We start from the raw sequence: 20,631 nt of genomic DNA on the forward strand, positions 1-20,631 counted from the left end.
AAGCCTAATTCCTTAATTTAAATTTAATATATTAAATTTTATATCAAACAGTATTTAGAATAAATTATAATTTCTAGGTTACAAATAAAAGCAATAAATAAAACATTACACACTTAACAATTAACTTTACAAAATTTAGTACCTATTAATAATCGGAAAGAATTGTATTGTAAATCATTAACATGATTTCGTGACAGTAAATATGTACATACATATATAATTTTTATAAATGTGTGTTTATATATATATATATATATATATATATATATATATATATATATATATATATATATATATATATATATATATATATATGTGTGTGTGTGTCAGTGTATGTGTGTATTAATAAATTTCTAGAGAAAACAATTGTAGAAAAATATGTAATATAACTCGGAACATTTTAAGGTTTTAAAAACTATATTCCTGCTTTTTCAGGCGAGTTGATTTTTTTTTCAAAGTATTTGTATTATTTTTTACAGCAAAGGATTTATGAAAATACCAAATATTATTTGACATTTTTACATAACAAAATACCACAAGAACAGGGGAAAAATTATAATTTGTCAATTTTTCATATTATATGTCAATAAAAAAATAAAACAAGAATGGTGCCAAAATTGTTATTTCTTTTTTTACTTAAAAAGGATTAGTGTGGCTTTAGTTTTAAATATTGTACAAAAATATAAATAGCAAAATAATATTACGTCAGGATTTTAAGTGCATTGAATTGGAGTTTAGTTTGTGTGAAATATACAAAAGTGAAATGGAAACCAAAAACAAAGAAAATATTAAATGGGGTAAAAATTCATCTGTAATTAAAAATTGTACTTCATTATTCTATACATTTATTCTCTCACTTTAAAATTTTCCTCAATTTGAAATATTTTTTGTCACTAGAAAAATGTAAAAATGAGGTAACTGTAAAGATATATTTGCTTTAAATTGTTTCTGATTTATGGCAATTTAGTTAAAATGTGCAAATAAAAATTGTATTTAAGATTTATTTAATGTTTTGAGCTCTACTTGTACACATTATTTAAAAATAAGAACATTTTCCTTTAATGAAAGAAAAAAGTAGATAGATCATAATATGTATTACAATACGATTAACATTTGTATTTAATACTTAGTATAGTTTTAAAATTGAGAGAATTTGGAAAAATCTTAATATATATGACGTTATTTTGTGAAAACTATCAATTAAATTCTAAAACACAGTTACATAAATTTCATTAAAATATTTAGATTTATACTTCTTATTGCCATATAATATAAAAATATTTCTTATTACATTGTAGATGTATTATTTATTAAACAGATATTATCCCAAATTTTTAGTTTAATTTCATGACTCAATTGTCACTTTACTATAATTTTGTGAAAAACAATTACTCTTTCAATAAAAACGAAAAAAACATAAAATAAAGATGTTACATTAATTTGAGATACCTATAATACATTGATATATCATCCGTAAGGTGAATAGTCTAGTGTCTGATAGCATGACGAATAATAAATTGTTAATAACCATTATATTTATAAGACTTTTTCCAGAGATTTTCATATTTCTAACAACTGATCTAATTAGCTACTATCAAACACGAGGGAGTCATTTTTGGCATGGAATATTTTTTCTTAATAATAAAATAATTAACCCTTTACCTATTAACAAAATTTTAGGGATGGTTTTTTTCTCATATCATTTTGTTATACTGTACAATATTGCAGTTTCAAATGGCAAATATATATTTATAAATAAATAAATATATATATATATATATATATATATATATATATATATATATATATATATATATATATATATATATATAAACATATTTATAAAGTTAATCACCTTGGTAGAGTTTAGTACTTTGCGTACAACACACTTGAATGCAGATTACATGGTATATTTTGTTGCGCGCAACAGTTTAAGAGGTCATGGTCCCTACAAGACCTTAGAAGAGGTCAGCGGGGCGGTGTGGTGTGCCGCCCCGATGATGTCCTTGAGGCAGTGAGCGAACTCCTCTAGCACCTGCCCTGCGGCGCCTGCCCCCCCAAGATTTTCCGCATCTGCAGCCTGCGCCAGTAAACACTGGCACACCGCTTCTATCACATCGCTGGTCATTATGCTGCAAGGTTGCCTGAAAAACGATTGCAACATAAAACTATACCTACTATATATTATATGTCTTACTGTGAAGATACTGGCACCTGAAGAAAACATAATATTGCTACTGTAGTGAATAATAACTAATTATGTACACAGTGGTCCATGGAGCGGCAAAATGATAGGTCTGAGGGAAATATTTAGAATAAAAAAATCAGATGGCAAACAAAACTCGCTTGTAAAACAGACTGTATTGCAAAGTTGAAGTGGTAGGTCATGCTGGAAAAGAAAGAAACGAGAGAATGACACCCAGAGTTTTAAAATGTAACAGCCTCAGGAAAGCGACTGGGATATCATCATCTACCCAAAAAATGGGTAGATGATATAATTATAATTGCGGGAAGAGAGGAAGAATCAGTTGAGGGGATCGCAAGACAGGAAGGAATAGAAAACAATAGAAGAGACCTATATCCAGCAATAGAGAGATGGCTGAGAGACAAGAAGTTATATTAATTAAGACACAAAAGTGGTATGCCATAGGTAAAAGCAAATAAATAGGAGAAATTAGCATATTTTTCTCACCGTTTTGGGAAAGGAGAGCCAGTCTTGGGAGCGAGTAAGTTGGTGGTGGTACAGGTGCGGATTGTGTTGTGGAAGCTTTCTCCTACGGTTTCTGTACCGATGCCCATCACACTCGCCACTCTCGCCCTTCTCAGGGTCTTCTTGTCCAGGGAGTCCTCGATGTTGCGGCATCCCACACATTTGCAGTTTGCGGAACAGGCAATTTTACCCTACCAAACAGCAAAAGGTAAGTACAATTGGAATGGAATGATCTCGCAGGATTTTTTGCACAAAACTATTATATATAAATTAAGGAGTTGGATTACCTCGTAACATTCACAGTAATTTTTTAAACATCCTGATCTCTTGCAATTACACCCTTTGTTATGTCGCCGAACAACTTCTGGTCCAACATTATTTTTAGCTTTTCCTATTTTGGGTCTGAAAACCATAAATAAATAATTATAAATTTTGCTATAAAATTTAATCTTACAGAATAAGGAGAAAATTTTGTATCTCTAAAAACTGACAGAATAACAGGGAACAGGCAAAGCTGTCAAAAAACAGGAATTGTATTTGAAGAATTTTATTATGCTTAACATCAGCCATTTGTGATTCAAGAATAGATTAAAAATTCAAGCATAAATGACCTTAATTAAGAAGACTTTAAATTAACTTTGAAATTTGAAAATAATTATTACTAATAAGGAAATAAGGATTAAAAATTTAAAAAAATACAATTTAAAGGTAAAGATGGAAAACGGGCTCTGGCAAGTTGGTTACTCAAGCAATACGAAATGCTAATGGAAAATAGAAAATGGACCACCACTGGTAAGCGACAATTCTAATCCTTCACTTGCAAGTAAAATAATAAATACACTGTATTTATTAAAATAATATAAGAATATTTAATCCTCATAAAACTGGATGGTACATTAAGTCAAAAGATTGCAAAACTCAATACCATAGTGCGAATTTTCAATTAGATTGAATTGAATTGAATTAAATTGTTCTCCTTGCGTGGTCTCACCTAGCTTAACTTGCATTTTTCCCCAATGTTTTGGATTTTTGGTTTGAAAAATTTGAAGAACTTATAAAATTTTATAGGAAATTCAACCTTACAACCTCAAAGATGCACCCTTTTTTATTTTACACTCACATACGGTAAGGGTTTGTTTATTTCCGCTTCTGTCATTACGCAGTAAAATATACCTTGGTGACATACTAATGTTGTGTTGTGCGCATAATAGTTGTCAATTGGCACAAATTACCCGAAGTGTTTGTATGGGAAATGAGATGGGGAAATTGAAATTTCATGTATTGGTATAAAAGGCAGGAAAATGTATAAACGAGTAACATAAAAATTAAGTTATACGGTACATATTTGAAACAGTAAAAATATGTATATTGTAATATTAAGAAGTTACCTGAAAGCATTTGGATTTCTATCAAGGCAACTTCGAATTGCCTTTTGGCGATATTCCTCGTTCTCTAAATTATTAAAGCAGTTATTGCAATTGCATTGATTGCAAAATTCTCCATTGGCAAAACAATCACAGTACAGTTTGAGACATTGTGACTTGGTGCAGTTACAAGGTTTACGCGGTCGCAGACCAAATTCTATAGCTGAAAAGTGATATTAGCATTAAATAAAATATCTATCATAAATAACTGTAGCATTAATAAATGTTGAATCACAAAAAAAACAAATACCAACCACTTTCATACTTGGCGTTATAATCCGACAATTCTTCTTTAACTTCAACATTTGTTGGAAGCATCTGCATTGTTTTATTCATGACCTAAGGCAAAACAAATAATACATAGTATGTATATACTCGAATTTGAATATGATAGAGAAAATAATTTGTTTTAAAATTAGAGAAATTTAATTAAATTAGATTTGTAAGTGAAGCGACTTTATGTATAATAATGAGTGTTATTTGTTATTTAACACACATTTAAAAGAAAAAAATTTACCCTTGCGTAACTGCATATAAATATTTAAACGGTTTATTCTTCTACGCCAGAAAAGTATTTATCCATTAAAAAAAAAAGTAAACTGCAGCATTGACTCTACACCCAGGTATGTATTCAACATCGTGATAGAGCAGAGTAAGGAGCATGATTACTACAGTAAATAATTATATAAGAAGAAAAAGACTACTTACATTTTGTTTGTTAGGCTGATATAGATAGGACGTTTGGAGCATGACAATATGCTTAGAGTCAGTGGGAGACTCGGGGGCGGGGGTAGGGGAGGGGGATGGTGATTGGGGAGGGGACTGAGCTGCAACTTGCTCTTCTGTCTGTTCCTCCATTTCTTCTTCTGGCACATCACTACTTAGAGACATCTAGGAAAAAAATACAAATTTATTAACCATACATATAATTCAAAGCAATCAATTAAATTTAATATTAAACACATGTATACAATAAAATGAGAATAAATATACTCAGAATTACATTTTCAAATTGTTTATTTAAGGAAAAAATAATAATATATTTAATTAACAAGAAGTCTATTTAAAATGACATAAAAAAGAATAAAATGGTTTTCAATAGTTTAAATAAAGAATCCCAAAGTAAGCACTGATATTAAAAAAATGTATTTATAAATAATAGGTAGGTACTGATCTCATAAATACAGTTTTGTTTATTTATTTAATTGATTGAAGAATTCAAACATAAAAATGAACTCCCAATCTGCTATCAAATCAATTTGTACATACTGGTTTACATTAAGATAAATGGAAATTGTAAAACTTTACAATGAAAATAATCGATAAATATTGAAAAAGGGAAAAAGAAAATAAATTTTAGTTATTTACATCAGGCGTGAAATAACGGAACACAACAGTATAATGTAAGTGTAACATAAAAATCAAAATAGGAAATCCCCCATTCCAAATCAATTTTGAAATACAATATTAATTCTATTTAGATTTGTGCATGATTATAACTCATGTGGTAAGGTATTTGCGCATATTAACGTTACCAACAATTCGAATTTTGGCGTAATTCGGAAAAATAATCTAAAAAGAAATTCTCATTCCATTAATTCTCATTCTACATTCTCATACATTTTCATTACTATCATTCTGGATTTTTTATAGCCTTTTTGAAAGTAATTTTCATATTTTTTAAAATAGTTTTTACATTCAAATTTAAATTTACAAATATAAACTGACCTCTTCCTTGATATATTGCTGTAGAGAAAAAAAATGTTCTTTCGGCTCTTCGGTTTCTATCTCTTGCACTTGTGGTGCTGCAGAAGTCGTCATGGTTTGTACTTTGGCGCTTGGAGTTGTTGCGATTGTAAACTAAAAATGAATTGTAAAAAAATTAACAAAAAAATTAATATTGCCTCTATAATATTGGGAATCCTATATTCGCCTACCAATTTAATAAATTAATTGTTTGAGAAACCAGAAAACCATGTTCTTGATTAGCTTGAAAGTTTGAAAAATCAAACCCCAGTAAGCAGAGAATTGCTAGTAAAAGTAAAAGTAACAATACAGTTAAAGCACAGTAACATTTTTTTTTTAATCTGTAAGAAATTTAGTGGGAAATTGAATATCATATTAATTGGGTGCTAGTAATGAACTGAAAATATTACCGTGACTTTTGAAGAACTTTCAGGAAGTTTTGCCGCAGTTGATGCCACACTTATTGATACAGGAACTATCTTGGATTGTGTTTTGCTGATCACTAAAAAAGTACAAATCGTTTATTAAGTGTCAAAAGCTGGTACACCATACTCATATGGTGCTACAAATAAAAAGAGAACTGCGACATTTATATTACGTCGTTTAAAAAAAAAACTATAATATTTAAGAAGGTTGTAATTTTGTTTTATAATCATATTTATCTTTAGTTTTAAACGAATAACTTCTGGATCGTAAAAAAAGTGATCACTACCGCTTTATATAAAGTAATCTTTCAGTTAAAAGTTAAACATACAGATCATAAATACAATCTTTTCACTATTATTGATTTCGGTATTTAAAAAAAAAGGGTTTTAATACAAATTAATTACAAGGGAGGGATATTATAGAGAGTGAAAGAGTTCATACAAAATATATGTTTCAGCATTGAATAAAATAATTAACCACATGTAAACTTACATTTCTTCAAGGTACCAGAGTTTGGCGTGCTTATGATACTCTGTCCCTTATTGGGCACCACTTGCATAAGATTACCTAAAATGATATACAAACATATTTTATAAACATGCGTTTACTAAATTTCTATCACGAGATAAAGCAAAGGATTTATCTTAATATTTTAATTTTAAAATTGTCTGTATAAATTTATATTAGTGTAAAAAAAATCTTTCAAATTATTATCCATTATATGTAAAATTATCCGCTGCGGCACTATCGGAGATGTTAGAATGTATTCTGTCTCCGTGACGGCGACAACAAAGTATAAATCAATTTTGTAGATTTTTATAAAACCTGAATGACTTTTAAGCCTAAATAATTATTGAAGTATTGCAACTTACGTTATAATGTATATGTGTTACATTTGAAAAATTTCTCTTCACTTTATGAACAAAAAATATTAATATATAAACCATTGACTTTGTAGTCAGACATTTGAACAAAATGTTAAGTACATATATGGATACGGAGATTTTAGTCCACCGGCCTCGAGTCATATGCATATGTATAACATATAAATAGTATGATATAATTAGTGATTACATAGGTTTACTCACAGGGCATGTTGTTACCCTGGATGAATGCTTGGTAAAATACAAAATTAAGTTGACACTCATGTTTTATAATGGTTCACTTAATTATTTTTCTCAAATTGGAAAATGAAAAATGTGGAAAACATCATATTTGAAAGCATGGAATAGCTTCTTATATCTTCTTTGCAAAATTTAATTTAACCATATCAGTACCTTGAGAATAGTAATCGTAAAACTGATATTTGATGCAAAACAATATATATTTTTTCAAACATTTCACTAATTCACTCATTTTATACTAATGTAACTAATACCACTTTACAAACAATGGGTTCCCGCTAAACAAATAATGTTATGAAGCAAATAATGTTATACGATCATCACTGTTGTAACCAATACTAGCTCTACTTAAATGACATCATAAATTTAATAAAACCTCACGTTACGTTTCACATTTTGACTTTTTTGTGCAGGAAGAAATCTATTCCTTTTTCACATTCATGTAAATAAACATAAAGTTCTCTAGATTTTATACAATTTAAAATTATGCACTTTTCTACACTGCTTTAAGAATCAGAATTTATTTTTGAATAAAAATTATTAGAGGGAAAAGTTAAATTGAGGTTTCACTGTATTTAGAAATTATACATTATTTTAAAATATTTTTTTATTTTCTCATTTTCCTCGATTTAACACTATTTTTTCTCATGTGTATAAAAATTATAAAAAGAAGATTTTATTGTATACCTAACATTTACATTAACTGTGCATAGAATTCTATTACTTACTTTGGAAGTCCGTTATGAGGAATGTCTTGGGCAGTATCTGCGGGTTGCCAGATACCTTAAGGGCAGTGCGTGGCGAAAGCGGTGTCGGGGTCGCCGAGACGGGGGGAGGGGGCGGAGCGGTGGCGGCGGGGGCACTTGCCTTGCTCTGCCCCTGTCCCAGCCCCGAGGCAGGGAGCAATCTCACATATTGTACCTGAAAATTTGTAAACATAGAGAAAATCTTTACAGTCATAGGGACTGGAAAAAAGAAATCTAAAAAGAAAATTTGGAATTTTTATGGTTGGAAAACATACCTCCAAATTTTTAACATAGTGAAAATTAAAACAGATATGATACGAAAAGTCGCATAACAATTTAAAATCTTGAAATTCTAAGCATAGAGATTTTTTTAAAAATATATTACTACAAGCATATTTATGGTTATCATACAGTCTTCGCCTTGGGATCGCATCACCATGGCTTCAACTCGAGTCATTCTGATTTGTTCATATGGAGTACCATACAGCAACACACACTTATCAGCACCGTATACACAGCATCATCAGTGCCTCGGAACAACTAGAGTTGATGGAGCGATACGGCACCGAATAATACGGGTATTTCACATACAAACTAGATGAGTTACACTCACGCCTTTCCCGGGAATGTTGATCTGGTGAATCTGCTGAGGGTTTATCTTCTGTCCAGCAGGAATACTGGCTAGGATAGTTCCAGATGAACCCACTGAACCTTCCATTTTGAGAACCTGCTGTTTAATTTTGACATATTGTTTAATTAATAAAATTAAAAATTAAGAAGTCCAGTTCAATGTTAAATTTATTTCAGAAAAAAAATACAAACATTTATTTGGGATGCCAAACCCAGTCATAGATGTTTTAAAAAAAAATTATTTTGAATATTTATCAGATCAGAAAAGGATGGCCATAATTGAAGTAATGAAAAATATGCATTCATTGAATTCTGATTTTCTTACCTTAGGTTTGCTGATTGCAGGTCTGATGACTACACTTTGTGGAGCAGCTGATAGTAACACTTTACCTAAAATATATATAAAAAAAATTATATCAAAGCATTACAAAGTTAAGACTTCAATGATTTCCAAAGCTGTAGCAAGATTATTGCAACATTTTGATAGATACTTCATACTTGAATTTTTTTTTAATGAATTAAAAATTATGTTTGAAAATGGCTATAAAACATAATAAATATAATCACACATATGCTAAAGCCCCTGGTCTAATGCTAAATACGAAAATTCCGCACTGGTTCTATCACTTGCTATCTTGATGGTTACTTCCATGAAGGTAAGGTTATAAAGTCCGGTGTTATATCAAAAAAGAAGAGTGAAAAAATCATTCATATTTGTGTTGGGAATCAAACCCGGGACCTCCAGCACAGTAGTGAAATGAGCTAATTATTATACTACGGAGAGGAAAATTTCCCATGCATTATATTCGATACTTCCTCCATATTAAACTCGAAAATGCGTGCTGAAATGTAGCTTTCTATGTATACCTTATAAGGATTTTCGGGGAAAAAAATGTGTGTATATTTGTATGGACATGTTTGTCACGAGAGGCAAAATTAATACCCGAAAAATGGACTGGCAAATTCATTTTACTTTGATATCTAAATTGAATTATTTTATTAGAGGGCTAGTTGCTAAGTAGCAAAATCTAAGTATAAATATAAAATAATGGGTGGAAAATAAAATAAATACCGGGGGGCGGAGCTGGTAATATCTTAGTAGGAGATTTAAGTGAAGTTTGTAGGTTTTGTCTCACTGGGCGCACCACGGGTGCCGCTGTGGCCACTGGGACACTCTGCTTTGTGGGGGACATGGCCACCAACTGTAGACATACAATACTAGATATAAGTACATGACATAACTAAGCAACAACTTCATTTTCTTTTGTTTTGATTTTTGGTCCTTGTGTTCCTAAGAACCACATTTAAAATATATATAATATGTATACGCATTACCTGAGTGATTTTGCCTCCGGAGAGCAGTCCCATTTGTTGAGCTTGTTGGATGCTGATGTAGCGAGTCGGAGCATTTTTCTGAACAGCAACTGTTCCTGGTGAGCCGACAGCTGTTAAGTACGCATAAAGTGACAACTGATTATGTTATCTGATATAGTTATTTACATGTTGACTCCTTAGTGTCAAAATGGTATAACTTTACATTAAACATGAAATTTTATGTGAATTATTTTACTGTAAACGTTGTTTTAGAAATCAAATGAAAAAAAATATTGGTTGGATATGTGTCAACATAAATATTTTACATCTATTTACAAAATTAGGATACAGTTACATAGGTCAAATAATTCTATGGATCAATAACATAATAAAAGTGTACATATACGCAAAATGAGTGCTGAAGGTTAGTTGTAAAGTTCGAAAAGAATTGCTTTAGTGTAGTAAAACTATACCATAATATTTTAATAGGTTTAAGCGGTCTGTGGTTAAGATTAGGAATCAAATGTCGGGTTCTAGTCCCGTGGTTAGTGTCGCGGACTCTTAAGTCAGAGTTTCTCGGTTTGAATCCACTCTACCACAATATGATACCTATTTCTAATAATGAGCCCGCTTAGGCTCACAGAAATAGTATGAAATTGAAATGTTTGTGTAAATAATAAAAACACAAATATTTCTCTTAACCCGATGGTTGCCAGAGACGAGATATCTCGGCAAATGGCGGAGTGCCCGTATGGCCAGAGACGAGATATCTCGTCAGTACTTTTGATGACGTATTACTCCGCAGTTTTAACTCATATTGACAATCTGTCAAAAACGGAACATACATTGCCATCAGTTGAAGTTGTCACAAAATATTTTATAAAGTTTTTAAATACTTTTAAGTGATTTATCGGTATCACTTTCAGCTGACAGTTGACAGATGTCATTAGGGCTACCACTCAAACCACTTGAAATATTGATTATTTTAATCGATTGTTTTGAACGCCAGGGGTTTTTATTTTGCTCAATTTTTTTGTGTTTTCTTATTATTTTAAAATATTCCATTGATAAATAATAGTTGTGTTAATATTAAATTTAATAAAAACTTGCGTGTGCGACTTAGTGTGACAACCCTGAAAATTTGAAACTGGTTTAACTTCAAGAATAAAACTCTAACAATCGATGCGGGATATAATATTTGGTAAGTAAATTATAATTCAATAAAAACAACAAAAAAAAAATCTTTAGACAACTTTTTTTTTTCAAAAAAATACTTGGCCTGTTGAGCACTGCCGCGTAATTTATTTGCGGCTATGAAAAGGTTAAAAAAAAATGCAGAAGAGCGAGCTCGAACCTAGAACCCATAGGACCACGACTCGACTCTAAATGAAGAATTTTATTGCTTTTATTAAATTTGATAAATGCGATCACCTAGGTGTTTTCTTACCCGGAGCAAGTGTCAACTTGGTGAGTGGGGGGGTCGGGCGCTGGCGTAACTGTAGGATCTGGGGGGAGGGGGTGCGAACCACCCCTCCCACGCCCACCGCGCCCCCCACCACCTTCAGGCGAGCCCCCCCGCCGGGCATCACCACCACCTGTCGCCCCGTGAGCTCCGTACCTGCACAAAAAATGGATTTATAATTAAACATCATTTTAATATTCTTAGTGCAACAGAAAATTGCAGTTAAACAAAGCATCATCAATATGATTTTGAAAGGAGACGAACAAATTTTTACATCCATAAGAAAGGCATTTTAGATGAGGAAATAATATAAAATTACATTTACCCAAAATGCTGCTAGACCCAGCAGGTAGAGATATTTTCTTCATATTCCCAAATCCTGATGCAGACATTGTGATCGGCTTCGGTGCAATAGAAACAGGTTTCGACGCTGTATTATTGGCAACACGGATAGTCTGCCAAGAAAAATAAATTGGAATTAATATAAATTAGAAGAACAACTGTGGTAAAGACAGTATTATAATTCTCGCATTAATTAAAGGATAATGAATTAAAAGAGAATTTGCAAATTTTCAACATAATGTAAATAAGTCCACGTCCAATTACGCAACTTGTAACGGGTGCAAAAATAGGTAGGTAAGTGTAAGTACGTACCCGTCACTGCTCACTCAGAACACGTCTACCACTCTCAATAGCGAAATGATACTGATTCACTCCGTGTCTTAAATTCATGTCGAGACATATATGGATGACTAGTACCTTTGTTGTTGGAAAAATATACGTCCTGCCTGTTCCAGGGCGCAACATATATTTCAAGGACGTATTTATATGTCCTACCCGTACCCGATATTGTTTACGTTTGACGTATTTATGCGTCCCACCCGGTTAACAGGTTAAGGAAAATTCGCACTGACGATCATTTACGTCCATACTCCCGGAAAGGTTAAATTTCAACCATAAATGTCATCAATGAAGTTTATTCTGAAAATACATTCAAGATAGGAAAATAAAGAGTTTGCACATCCTTACCTGAAAGGAAAATGAATGTGGCACTAAAGTTGCAGAACTTGTTACTCTGGGTAATTTCTGTGTGGCAACATCCAATAAGGGAACTTCTCTACTTGTATCTGTCGAATCTGATACCTCCTTCATGTCGTGGATTTCCATTGTATTTACCTTTAAAACAAAACATTACATTATGTGTTCTGAATTGATTTCTGGAGTCCATCATGAGAGAAGCGTTCATTTTCTTTTCCGTTATCGCGGTTTCTACTGTCTATTCCTGGGTCAGTGTCCTACTCTATGGTCGCTTTGTCCGTTTCCGCTGATTTGGTATCCGGTCATCCATGGATTTGGGTTGTTCATAAAGCGTCATTTTCCCATCGTGTAACGACGTTCGTTGATTTTGTCCGATCAATTCGAAAAAATCGTATTCATTCCTGGGCAGTATATCGTAGATAGTGTTATAAACTTTGAAAACATATTTAGTTCTTTTAACTTACGTCATTAAAACGTCAAGTTCTTGTGTATAACGGATAATTATCGTGTTTATTTTGATTGCGAGACGCCGCCGCCATTTTGAGTGCGCGGTAATTGTTTACAAACACCGTGAGAAGTGTGTGAATCTTATTATTATTAAGTGTCTCGTCTTCTATAAAAACAAAACTAAAGAAGTGCTCGTATTATAAACTTTCGCTTCAATCCAAACGGCATTGTCGCGCATTTACCGAAAAAACTTTTCATTTCGAATATTTTATAAACAAAACGACGCCATCTTGAAACACGTGTTTGTTGTTTACAAACATCGTGCGAGTCAAGATTTTCAAGGGCGACGGATAGTTAATTAAATTTTTATAGAACTTTATGCTTTGTGCCTAATTTCATATAAATTTTCACATCTGTCCGAAAACACCGATCTTTATAGAAAATGAGTGATACAGAAAATGTTTCGCCATTATCGCCGGTAGCTGGGCCTTCTCAGCGCAGTGAATCTCGAAAAAGATCCCGCGATCCATCCGTTTTATCGTCAGATTCAGAGTCTCCTGAACCGCGTCAGCAAAAGCGCCTTAAAGTGTTAATGGACCCACGGATAGACTATCTAGTTCAGCAGATAGGACTTTTGACTGACGCCGTGTTCCAAAGTCAAACCGGGGCTAAGGTCGCGGCGCCAGGCGACACTTCTCCCGTAGACTCGGGATCGCAAGAAGACGACGACGGTTTTCTACAGCAGCCTCCTGGACTAGAGGAACACGAGGATCCTCAGGATATCCAAGAAGAGCTGCAGCTGGATTTCCAGGAACCCAGCACAGTAGTCAAGGAACCTATCCATCCAACAGCAAATCCCATCAGGATTCGAGCCTTAGAAAAGCTGCAACACTTTGGTAGTGAAAACTGGGCAGGCGTGCGATATGCTGATGTCCAGAAGAAATTTCTGGCAGAGCCATCGTTTGTTGAATTGAAAGTCAACGACGAGCTCAGACGCTGCGATGTCAGCTCCCCTGCCCAGGCTTCGCTGGAAAGGTCTTTCGCCGCTCTATCTCATGCCCTCCTCATACAAAAAGAGGAGTTTCAATCAGGGCTCCAAGAACTGGTCAATTGGGCCGCTGATAAGAACACAATTCTTAATAAAAGAAACGTATTCGATAAAGTAAAAGTTTTGTTTGCTCCTGACTCCGCATACCAGAAGGTTTCCGAAGATATTCTTCAGATGGTATGTGGCAGGCGCACAGAGGCGGTACAATTCCGCAGAAAATCCATCCTCGGGGAAGTCAGAGACGAGCATGTCAGAGAGGGACTTTGCAAAATCCCTCCTTGCTCAGAATATCTCTTTGAAAAGGGGAATCTGACGGCCTTCCTCTCTAGGGTAGGTACCTCTGACAAGCTTACGATAAAACCTGCAACAACCCATCCTTTATCAAGACCCCAGGTTCCTACCAGAAAAAAGCCAGATAACCAGTTTTTTCGTGAACAGCGAAGGCCTCTCGCTAACAAAAATAACGGTCCTCCCAGAGGAGAAGCTGGCCCCAGCAAATTTTCCACCAAGAAAAAAGGGGGAGGCAAGTCTACTTCTGGTAGTTCAAAAGGAAAGTTTAGAGGAAGGCACACTCGAAATTGACGCCAGAAGGAATCCATTTCGCGGGGGATGCTTAAAGTTATTCCAGGCAGCATGGGCGACACTGGGAGCACCAGCATTTATGCTAAAAATGATAAGGGGGACACGAATACCATTTGTGTCAAAACCTCCTTTGATAATGCCACACAAGAATACTTTAAATCACCTCAGCACACCCCCTTCTGCCGAGATGGACTCCCAAATAAAGGAACTCACCGAGAGCGGTGTTCTGGAAGCCGCGGATCTCACTCCCAGCTTCTTATCAAAAATGTTCCTAACACCAAAATCGGACGGCTCCTCACGGGTAATCTTCAACTTGAAGTCCCTAAACCTGTTTTTAAACCCTGCTCCATTCAAACTCATAAGCCACTGCAAGGTTCCGGAATTTTTGCAACCAAACGATTGGTTGACAAAGATAGACCTCTCACAAGCATACTACCATCTCCCGATCGCATCAAAGCATCGGAGATTCTTGCGCTTGGTCTACCGAGGAAACTTGCTTCAGATGACAAGTCTGCCCTTTGGCCTTTCATCTGCTCCCAGAATGTTCGCGACCCTTACAAATTGGGTAGCCGAGTTACTGCGTCAGAAAGGTATACGGACAATCGTGTATCTCGACGACTTCCTCCTTGCGAGCCAATCCAAGGAAGATCTAGGCCGACAAACGCGGCTAGCAGTAAACACTCTACAATATCTGGGATGGAATGTAAATTTCCAAAAGTCAGTGCTCTCCCCAACACAAAAGTGCGAATACCTGGGGGTCGTATGGGACATGCGCAACAATCGCAAGTCCCTGTCAGAACGGAAGTGTGCGGCATTCCACCAATCACTTCGAGCGATACTGTCTTCTCGCCGATGGTCACGAAAGCAAGCGGAAAGTCTCCTGGGAAGGTTAAACTTTGCCAACTTCGTGGTGAGAAGAGGACGGCTGCACTGCCGACAATTGCAGATAGCGAGCAAACCGCTGAAGCAACTTCCACCCAGAAGATTAGTTCCAATGACCGAGGAGTGCTTGCAGGAGGTGGAATGGTGGTTAGAGAACTTGAACTCGTCAAGCACCATTCACAAGGAAATGTTCAGTCATTTCCTGACAACAGATGCCTCAGACCTGGCTTGGGGAGCAACTTTAGACGATTTAACCTTATCAGGTCAGTGGACCGTCCAACAGAAAAAGTGGCATTCAAACCGAAAAGAGTTGTTCGCAGTGCTTGCAACCCTTCAACACTCAGCTCACAACCTCTCCGGTTCAGAAGTCTTAGTGCAATCGGACAACAAATCAGTGGTTGCGTATATCTCCAAGGAAGGGGGCACCAGATCCTTAACACTTTTAAATCTGACCCAAGACCTCCTGATCCTTGCAGACAAGTGGGATATCTCGTTGACAGCTCAGTTTCTTCCCGGAAAATACAACGGAGACGCGGATCACCTATCTCGGGGAAAAACACCTCCGGAGTGGCACCTTTTACCGGCAGCAACCCAACCGATTTTCAATCTCTTCGGGCAACCCGATATAGACCTATTTGCTTCCGTAACGGCACACGTGACTTCGACATACGTGTCAAGAGATTGCACGGACTCGTGCGCAATCTTTCAAAACGCTTTCAGTCAATGTTGGGACTTCAATCTGGCCTGGATATTTCCTCCGCCAAATTTAATACCAAGAATCCTAGCACACCTGAACAAGGCGACCGGAACATACCTTCTCGCAGTCCCAAGGTGGCCGAGGGCGTTCTGGCGACCAGACCTAATACGCCGATCATTAGCGCCACCACTCAAAATAGCAAACCTGGAATCGGTACTAATCGACACATCCACCGGCAAACCTCCGCCCAAAATCCAAGAACTGGAAATAGAAGTTTGGAAAATTGGGGGTGGGACGGCGTTTTGAGTAGATGGAATCCTGAGGAAAAGAATTTGCTTTTATCAGGGTGGCGAGCTTCGACGCTAAATACCTACAAGCCAGCTTGGGATAGATGGTGCCGCTGGGCATCAAATAACAATTTCCATCCTAACAAACCGTCTGCAAACCAGGTGGCCAGATACCTGGCGCAGTTGTTTATCGAAGAGAAATTGTCATACAATACTATACTAGTACATAAGTCAGCGATAGCAACGTTCTGTAACCCAACAGCTGAGGAAAGTCTCAGCTCTAATTTTTTGGTAAAACATACCCTTAAAGCAATAGCCATGGCAAAGCCTACTCTTCCAAAATCTCCAATCTGGAATCCACAGATTGTTAAAGATTGGCTCTGTAAAAATAGCCCTAAACTAAACTCCTTATACGAGATATCGTGTAGAGTGGCAACACTATTGCTGCTCTCGTCAGGACGAAGAGTACACGACCTGACGTTACTAAACATCTCGGATGGAAACCTGCAGGATGAAGGCACTTCTATTATATTACATCCGTCTTTTGGATCAAAGACTGACACCCGGTTACACCAGCAATCCAGCTGGAAACTTTTAGAATCACCGGAGCTTAATATAAACCCAGTCTTTTGGACAAGAAAACTAGTAGAATTGTCCAAGGATCGAAGGTCGGAAGTGGATAACCTTAATAACCTATTTATAAGTACGAGGGGCCCCGTAAAAGCGGCTACAAGAACCATAATAGGAGGATGGGTAAAGAGCACGCTGAAAATGGCAGGAGTGGAAGCTACCCCCGGCAGTACACGCTCAGCGGTCGCATCCCTCAATTGGTTAGAAAACTACCCAATTGATAATATCTTAGAGAGAGGAAATTGGAAAAGTGAAAATACCTTCAGGAAATATTACCAAAGAGAGTTGCTTAATCACACCGTCTCAAAAGACTCCTCTCTAGCAAGCCTGTTTCAACCAGTTAACATCAAATAAAGGCATCACCCGGTCACCAGGAGATAACAGACAGATCTCTCATGATGGACTCCAGAAATCAATTCAGAACACATAATATCGGAGTTTTACCTACCATTAAAACTCTTATTATGTTTCTATTGATTTCTGGAGTCCAGGTAAGACCTACCTGGTGCATCATGAGCTTTATGAACAACCCAAATCCATGGATGACCGGATACCAAATCAGCGGAAACGGACAAAGCGACCATAGAGTAGGACACTGACCCAGGAATAGACAGTAGAAACCGCGATAACGGAAAAGAAAATGAACGCTTCTCTCATGATGGACTCCAGAAATCAATAGAAACATAATAAGAGTTTTAATGGTAGGTAAAACTCCGATATTAAATAGCTTTAAAAAATTAAGTAAGATATCATTAGTTATTAAGAACCTTTTGGTTGGTTGGAAGATATTTGGTTTTTAGCAGTAAGCCCGCCAATGTTCACATTTCTTCTCTGTACATTAAGATTAAATAAATAAATAAAAGTAATGTTATATAATCCACAAAAAGGATTTTTGACAAAGAGCTTAATTTTTTTACAGAACTGCCGATTTCTTATGATTGTTTTTTAATGATTTTTTGTTTTATGTACTTATCCATACATCTTTGTATTTTGGCAGTATTCTTTTAAAAAATACATACTTAGCACAAATGATTTGCAATACGCTCCATAAAAAAGGCTCCATTTCCAGATTTCAGTCACATCTATAATAGGTACATGTTTTCAGCAATAATCTTTTTGTATTGCATCCTTCTTTTTCTTCTTCTAACCCTTATTCGCACCACAATGGTGCATAGGGCACTGCTTCATATAAACGCAGTGTCATCTTGATCGTATACACATGAAGGAAAGGTGATCAGCCCTCCGCTTCCGGTACCAGTCCAGGGTAATATTGAATAAATATTAGAGTGAAAAATCACTCACTTTTATTTCAACCCCCCCCTGGGAATCAAACCCGGGATCTCCAGCACAGCAGCTAAACACGCTAGCCATTACACCACGGAGGCATTGTATCCTACAGGTGGGAAAGGTCAACACAGCATTTTTGGCTAATAAGTTTTGAATTGGAATCGGTACATTTCTCTAGAGTTCTCACCTCTGGATGCTTAGTTTGCACTTCTTCTTCACAACCGAGTGACGGCATATCCTGACCACTAGTAGTGTGGACATACTCCATGTTTTCTTTAAAATAAATATTCATTTATAATTAAACACAAATACTTACTGTCTTTAAATATCTATTTTACAATATTAGTAATATGTGAATATATGTAGATAATAATTTACAGAAAAATATTGAGATATTTTAAAAACAAAATTCTGTAAAACAAAAAAAATTAAAAAGATTTTTAAAAAATGGGGTTATCTTTACATGAAATCAATGAAAATTAAGCAGAATCATAACAAAGTGAATTAAATCAAGAAAACGTTGAATCAGGTGATGGTTAATTCAAGAATTCATCAATTCACTGCGTATGAAATAGCAAATAATATGCAACTCAAATCTGTAAATGCCAAGGACCGCCTGTATGTAAAATATATTTGTATTTTTGACCAAAAATGACCTAGTATTGAAGATATTATTGGATGACATTACTTTTAATTTATTTAAATCAAGTTTTACCATATTCATTCCCTAAATTTTGATTGGCATATTTAAAATGTACACCACTGTATTAAAAATAGAATACAAGGAGTTGTTGAATCGGAATTCTGGGATTTTCTTGCTATGCAGGTCAATATGATGACTTAACTGAGAGCTAACCTTAGGTTCTTAAGTATTGAATGGTAACATTGCTAACAAAAAGGTTAATCTATTCAACACAACTCTAATTAAATATTACATTGACCCAAATAATAGGATCCAGGATTTGATTTGTTCATTAGTGAAATGAAAGTTATGTGTACTTGACATAAATTAATAAATGAATAAAGAAATATTGAGAATAATACTGATAATAAATACCTATAATCTGATTTTCAGTTTCCATGTCATGATCATCTCTTATCTGCCCAAGCTCCATTTCTTCATCTATTTCACTTCCAAAATTAGGGTTACTTGTGTCAAAGCTACACTCGGATGTAGTGACTACTTCTTGCTCGACATTAAACTCGAGCTTAAAAAGTGGAAAATTATATTTTATACATAACCTTTGACGATTTTATATTTTTGAACACATCAACAAAGATCACTTACCCCGATAGCTCCATCGTCCAAGTTCAGAGAATCGTCCAGTTGTTGGTCCATTTTTAAAACTTTTAATTTAGCGTAACATTACTATATCATTATGGGTATTGCGAAAATTTGTGTCTCAATTGAATTTAAGCAATATTTACAAAAAGATCATAAGATATTTGAAATTGGCCGCCATTTTATCTCTAATTGTCAAATATAAAATAATATACGTGAATACGCCACTCATGACAAACAAGCCTTCACTGTCGATCGACAGCCTAGGTGTAGAAATAGATTTTAAAACTAATTAATTATGTAAATGATCTTCCAAACTTTCTTTGAGACCATGGGGAGAGCAATAATTTTATGATATAAATAGTAAAAGTTAATACAATTTCAAAATATCACCAAAAATTCAAAGCGCCCATTTCAATTTATGCTAACAATGACACCAACACAAAAATATTAGAAACTCGTCAGATAACCATAAACAAATACTTCGAATAATATTAATGTAGGTAGGTACTTACATTAAGGTCTAGATGCACATGCTCATTATCAGGACAAAAGTACGCTATTATTGAGCAATTGCCACTTAGTAGAATGTGTGTACGTACTTTACTAGAAAAAAGCAAGCTCAAAAATCAAGCAAGATGTAGTATGTAAACGAGCAAGGTTATTTCAATCAAATTTATGCAGCTAGAGACCATGGTCGACATGTTCATTTGCATGCGTATATGTACCTGAAGGTGCAGGTGTATTTTTTTTAAAAATAAAACAAACAGGATTTTTTTTTTTAAAAAAATTTTTCATTTCAGATTTGAAATATTTAAAAATATGTTTTTTGGTTATTTTGAGAGAATGAATTGAATAAAAAAAAAGTA

General features: G+C 34.8%; 1 protein-coding gene across 3 annotated transcripts; it reads right to left on the reverse strand.

Moving 5' to 3' along the window:
* Nucleotides 1-1,831: 1,831 nt before the first annotated feature.
* Nucleotides 1,832-20,311, reverse strand: LOC148304270 (uncharacterized). 3 transcript variants are annotated; one of them, XM_088268610.1, is made up of 20 exons: nucleotides 19,769-20,311; nucleotides 19,538-19,688; nucleotides 18,668-18,753; nucleotides 12,612-12,758; nucleotides 11,908-12,037; nucleotides 11,568-11,738; nucleotides 10,142-10,251; nucleotides 9,879-10,008; nucleotides 9,132-9,196; nucleotides 8,790-8,903; nucleotides 8,159-8,351; nucleotides 6,799-6,873; nucleotides 6,291-6,382; nucleotides 5,863-5,994; nucleotides 4,843-5,025; nucleotides 4,389-4,473; nucleotides 4,099-4,297; nucleotides 2,998-3,112; nucleotides 2,693-2,901; nucleotides 1,832-2,144 (listed from the first exon to the last, which is right to left on the reverse strand). In XM_088268610.1, exons 1-20 carry the CDS (start codon nucleotides 19,817-19,819, stop codon nucleotides 1,949-1,951), a joined length of 2,634 nt encoding a protein of 877 aa, XP_088124736.1. In that variant the 5' UTR covers nucleotides 19,820-20,311; the 3' UTR covers nucleotides 1,832-1,948. The 3 variants fall into 3 exon arrangements, with proteins under 3 accessions (XP_088124736.1, XP_088124737.1, XP_088124734.1); XM_088268611.1 differs by having other exon boundaries at nucleotides 8,790-8,906; nucleotides 10,142-10,236; nucleotides 19,769-20,310; XM_088268608.1 differs by having other exon boundaries at nucleotides 8,790-8,906; nucleotides 19,769-20,309.
* Between the last annotated feature and the right edge of the window lie 320 nt (nucleotides 20,312-20,631).

This window comes from Brachycentrus maculatus, unplaced genomic scaffold, assembly GCF_059751285.1.
Source record: "Brachycentrus maculatus isolate JH-2025_06_01 unplaced genomic scaffold, ASM5975128v1 h1tg000326l, whole genome shotgun sequence".
Taxonomy (NCBI): domain Eukaryota; kingdom Metazoa; phylum Arthropoda; class Insecta; order Trichoptera; family Brachycentridae; genus Brachycentrus; species Brachycentrus maculatus.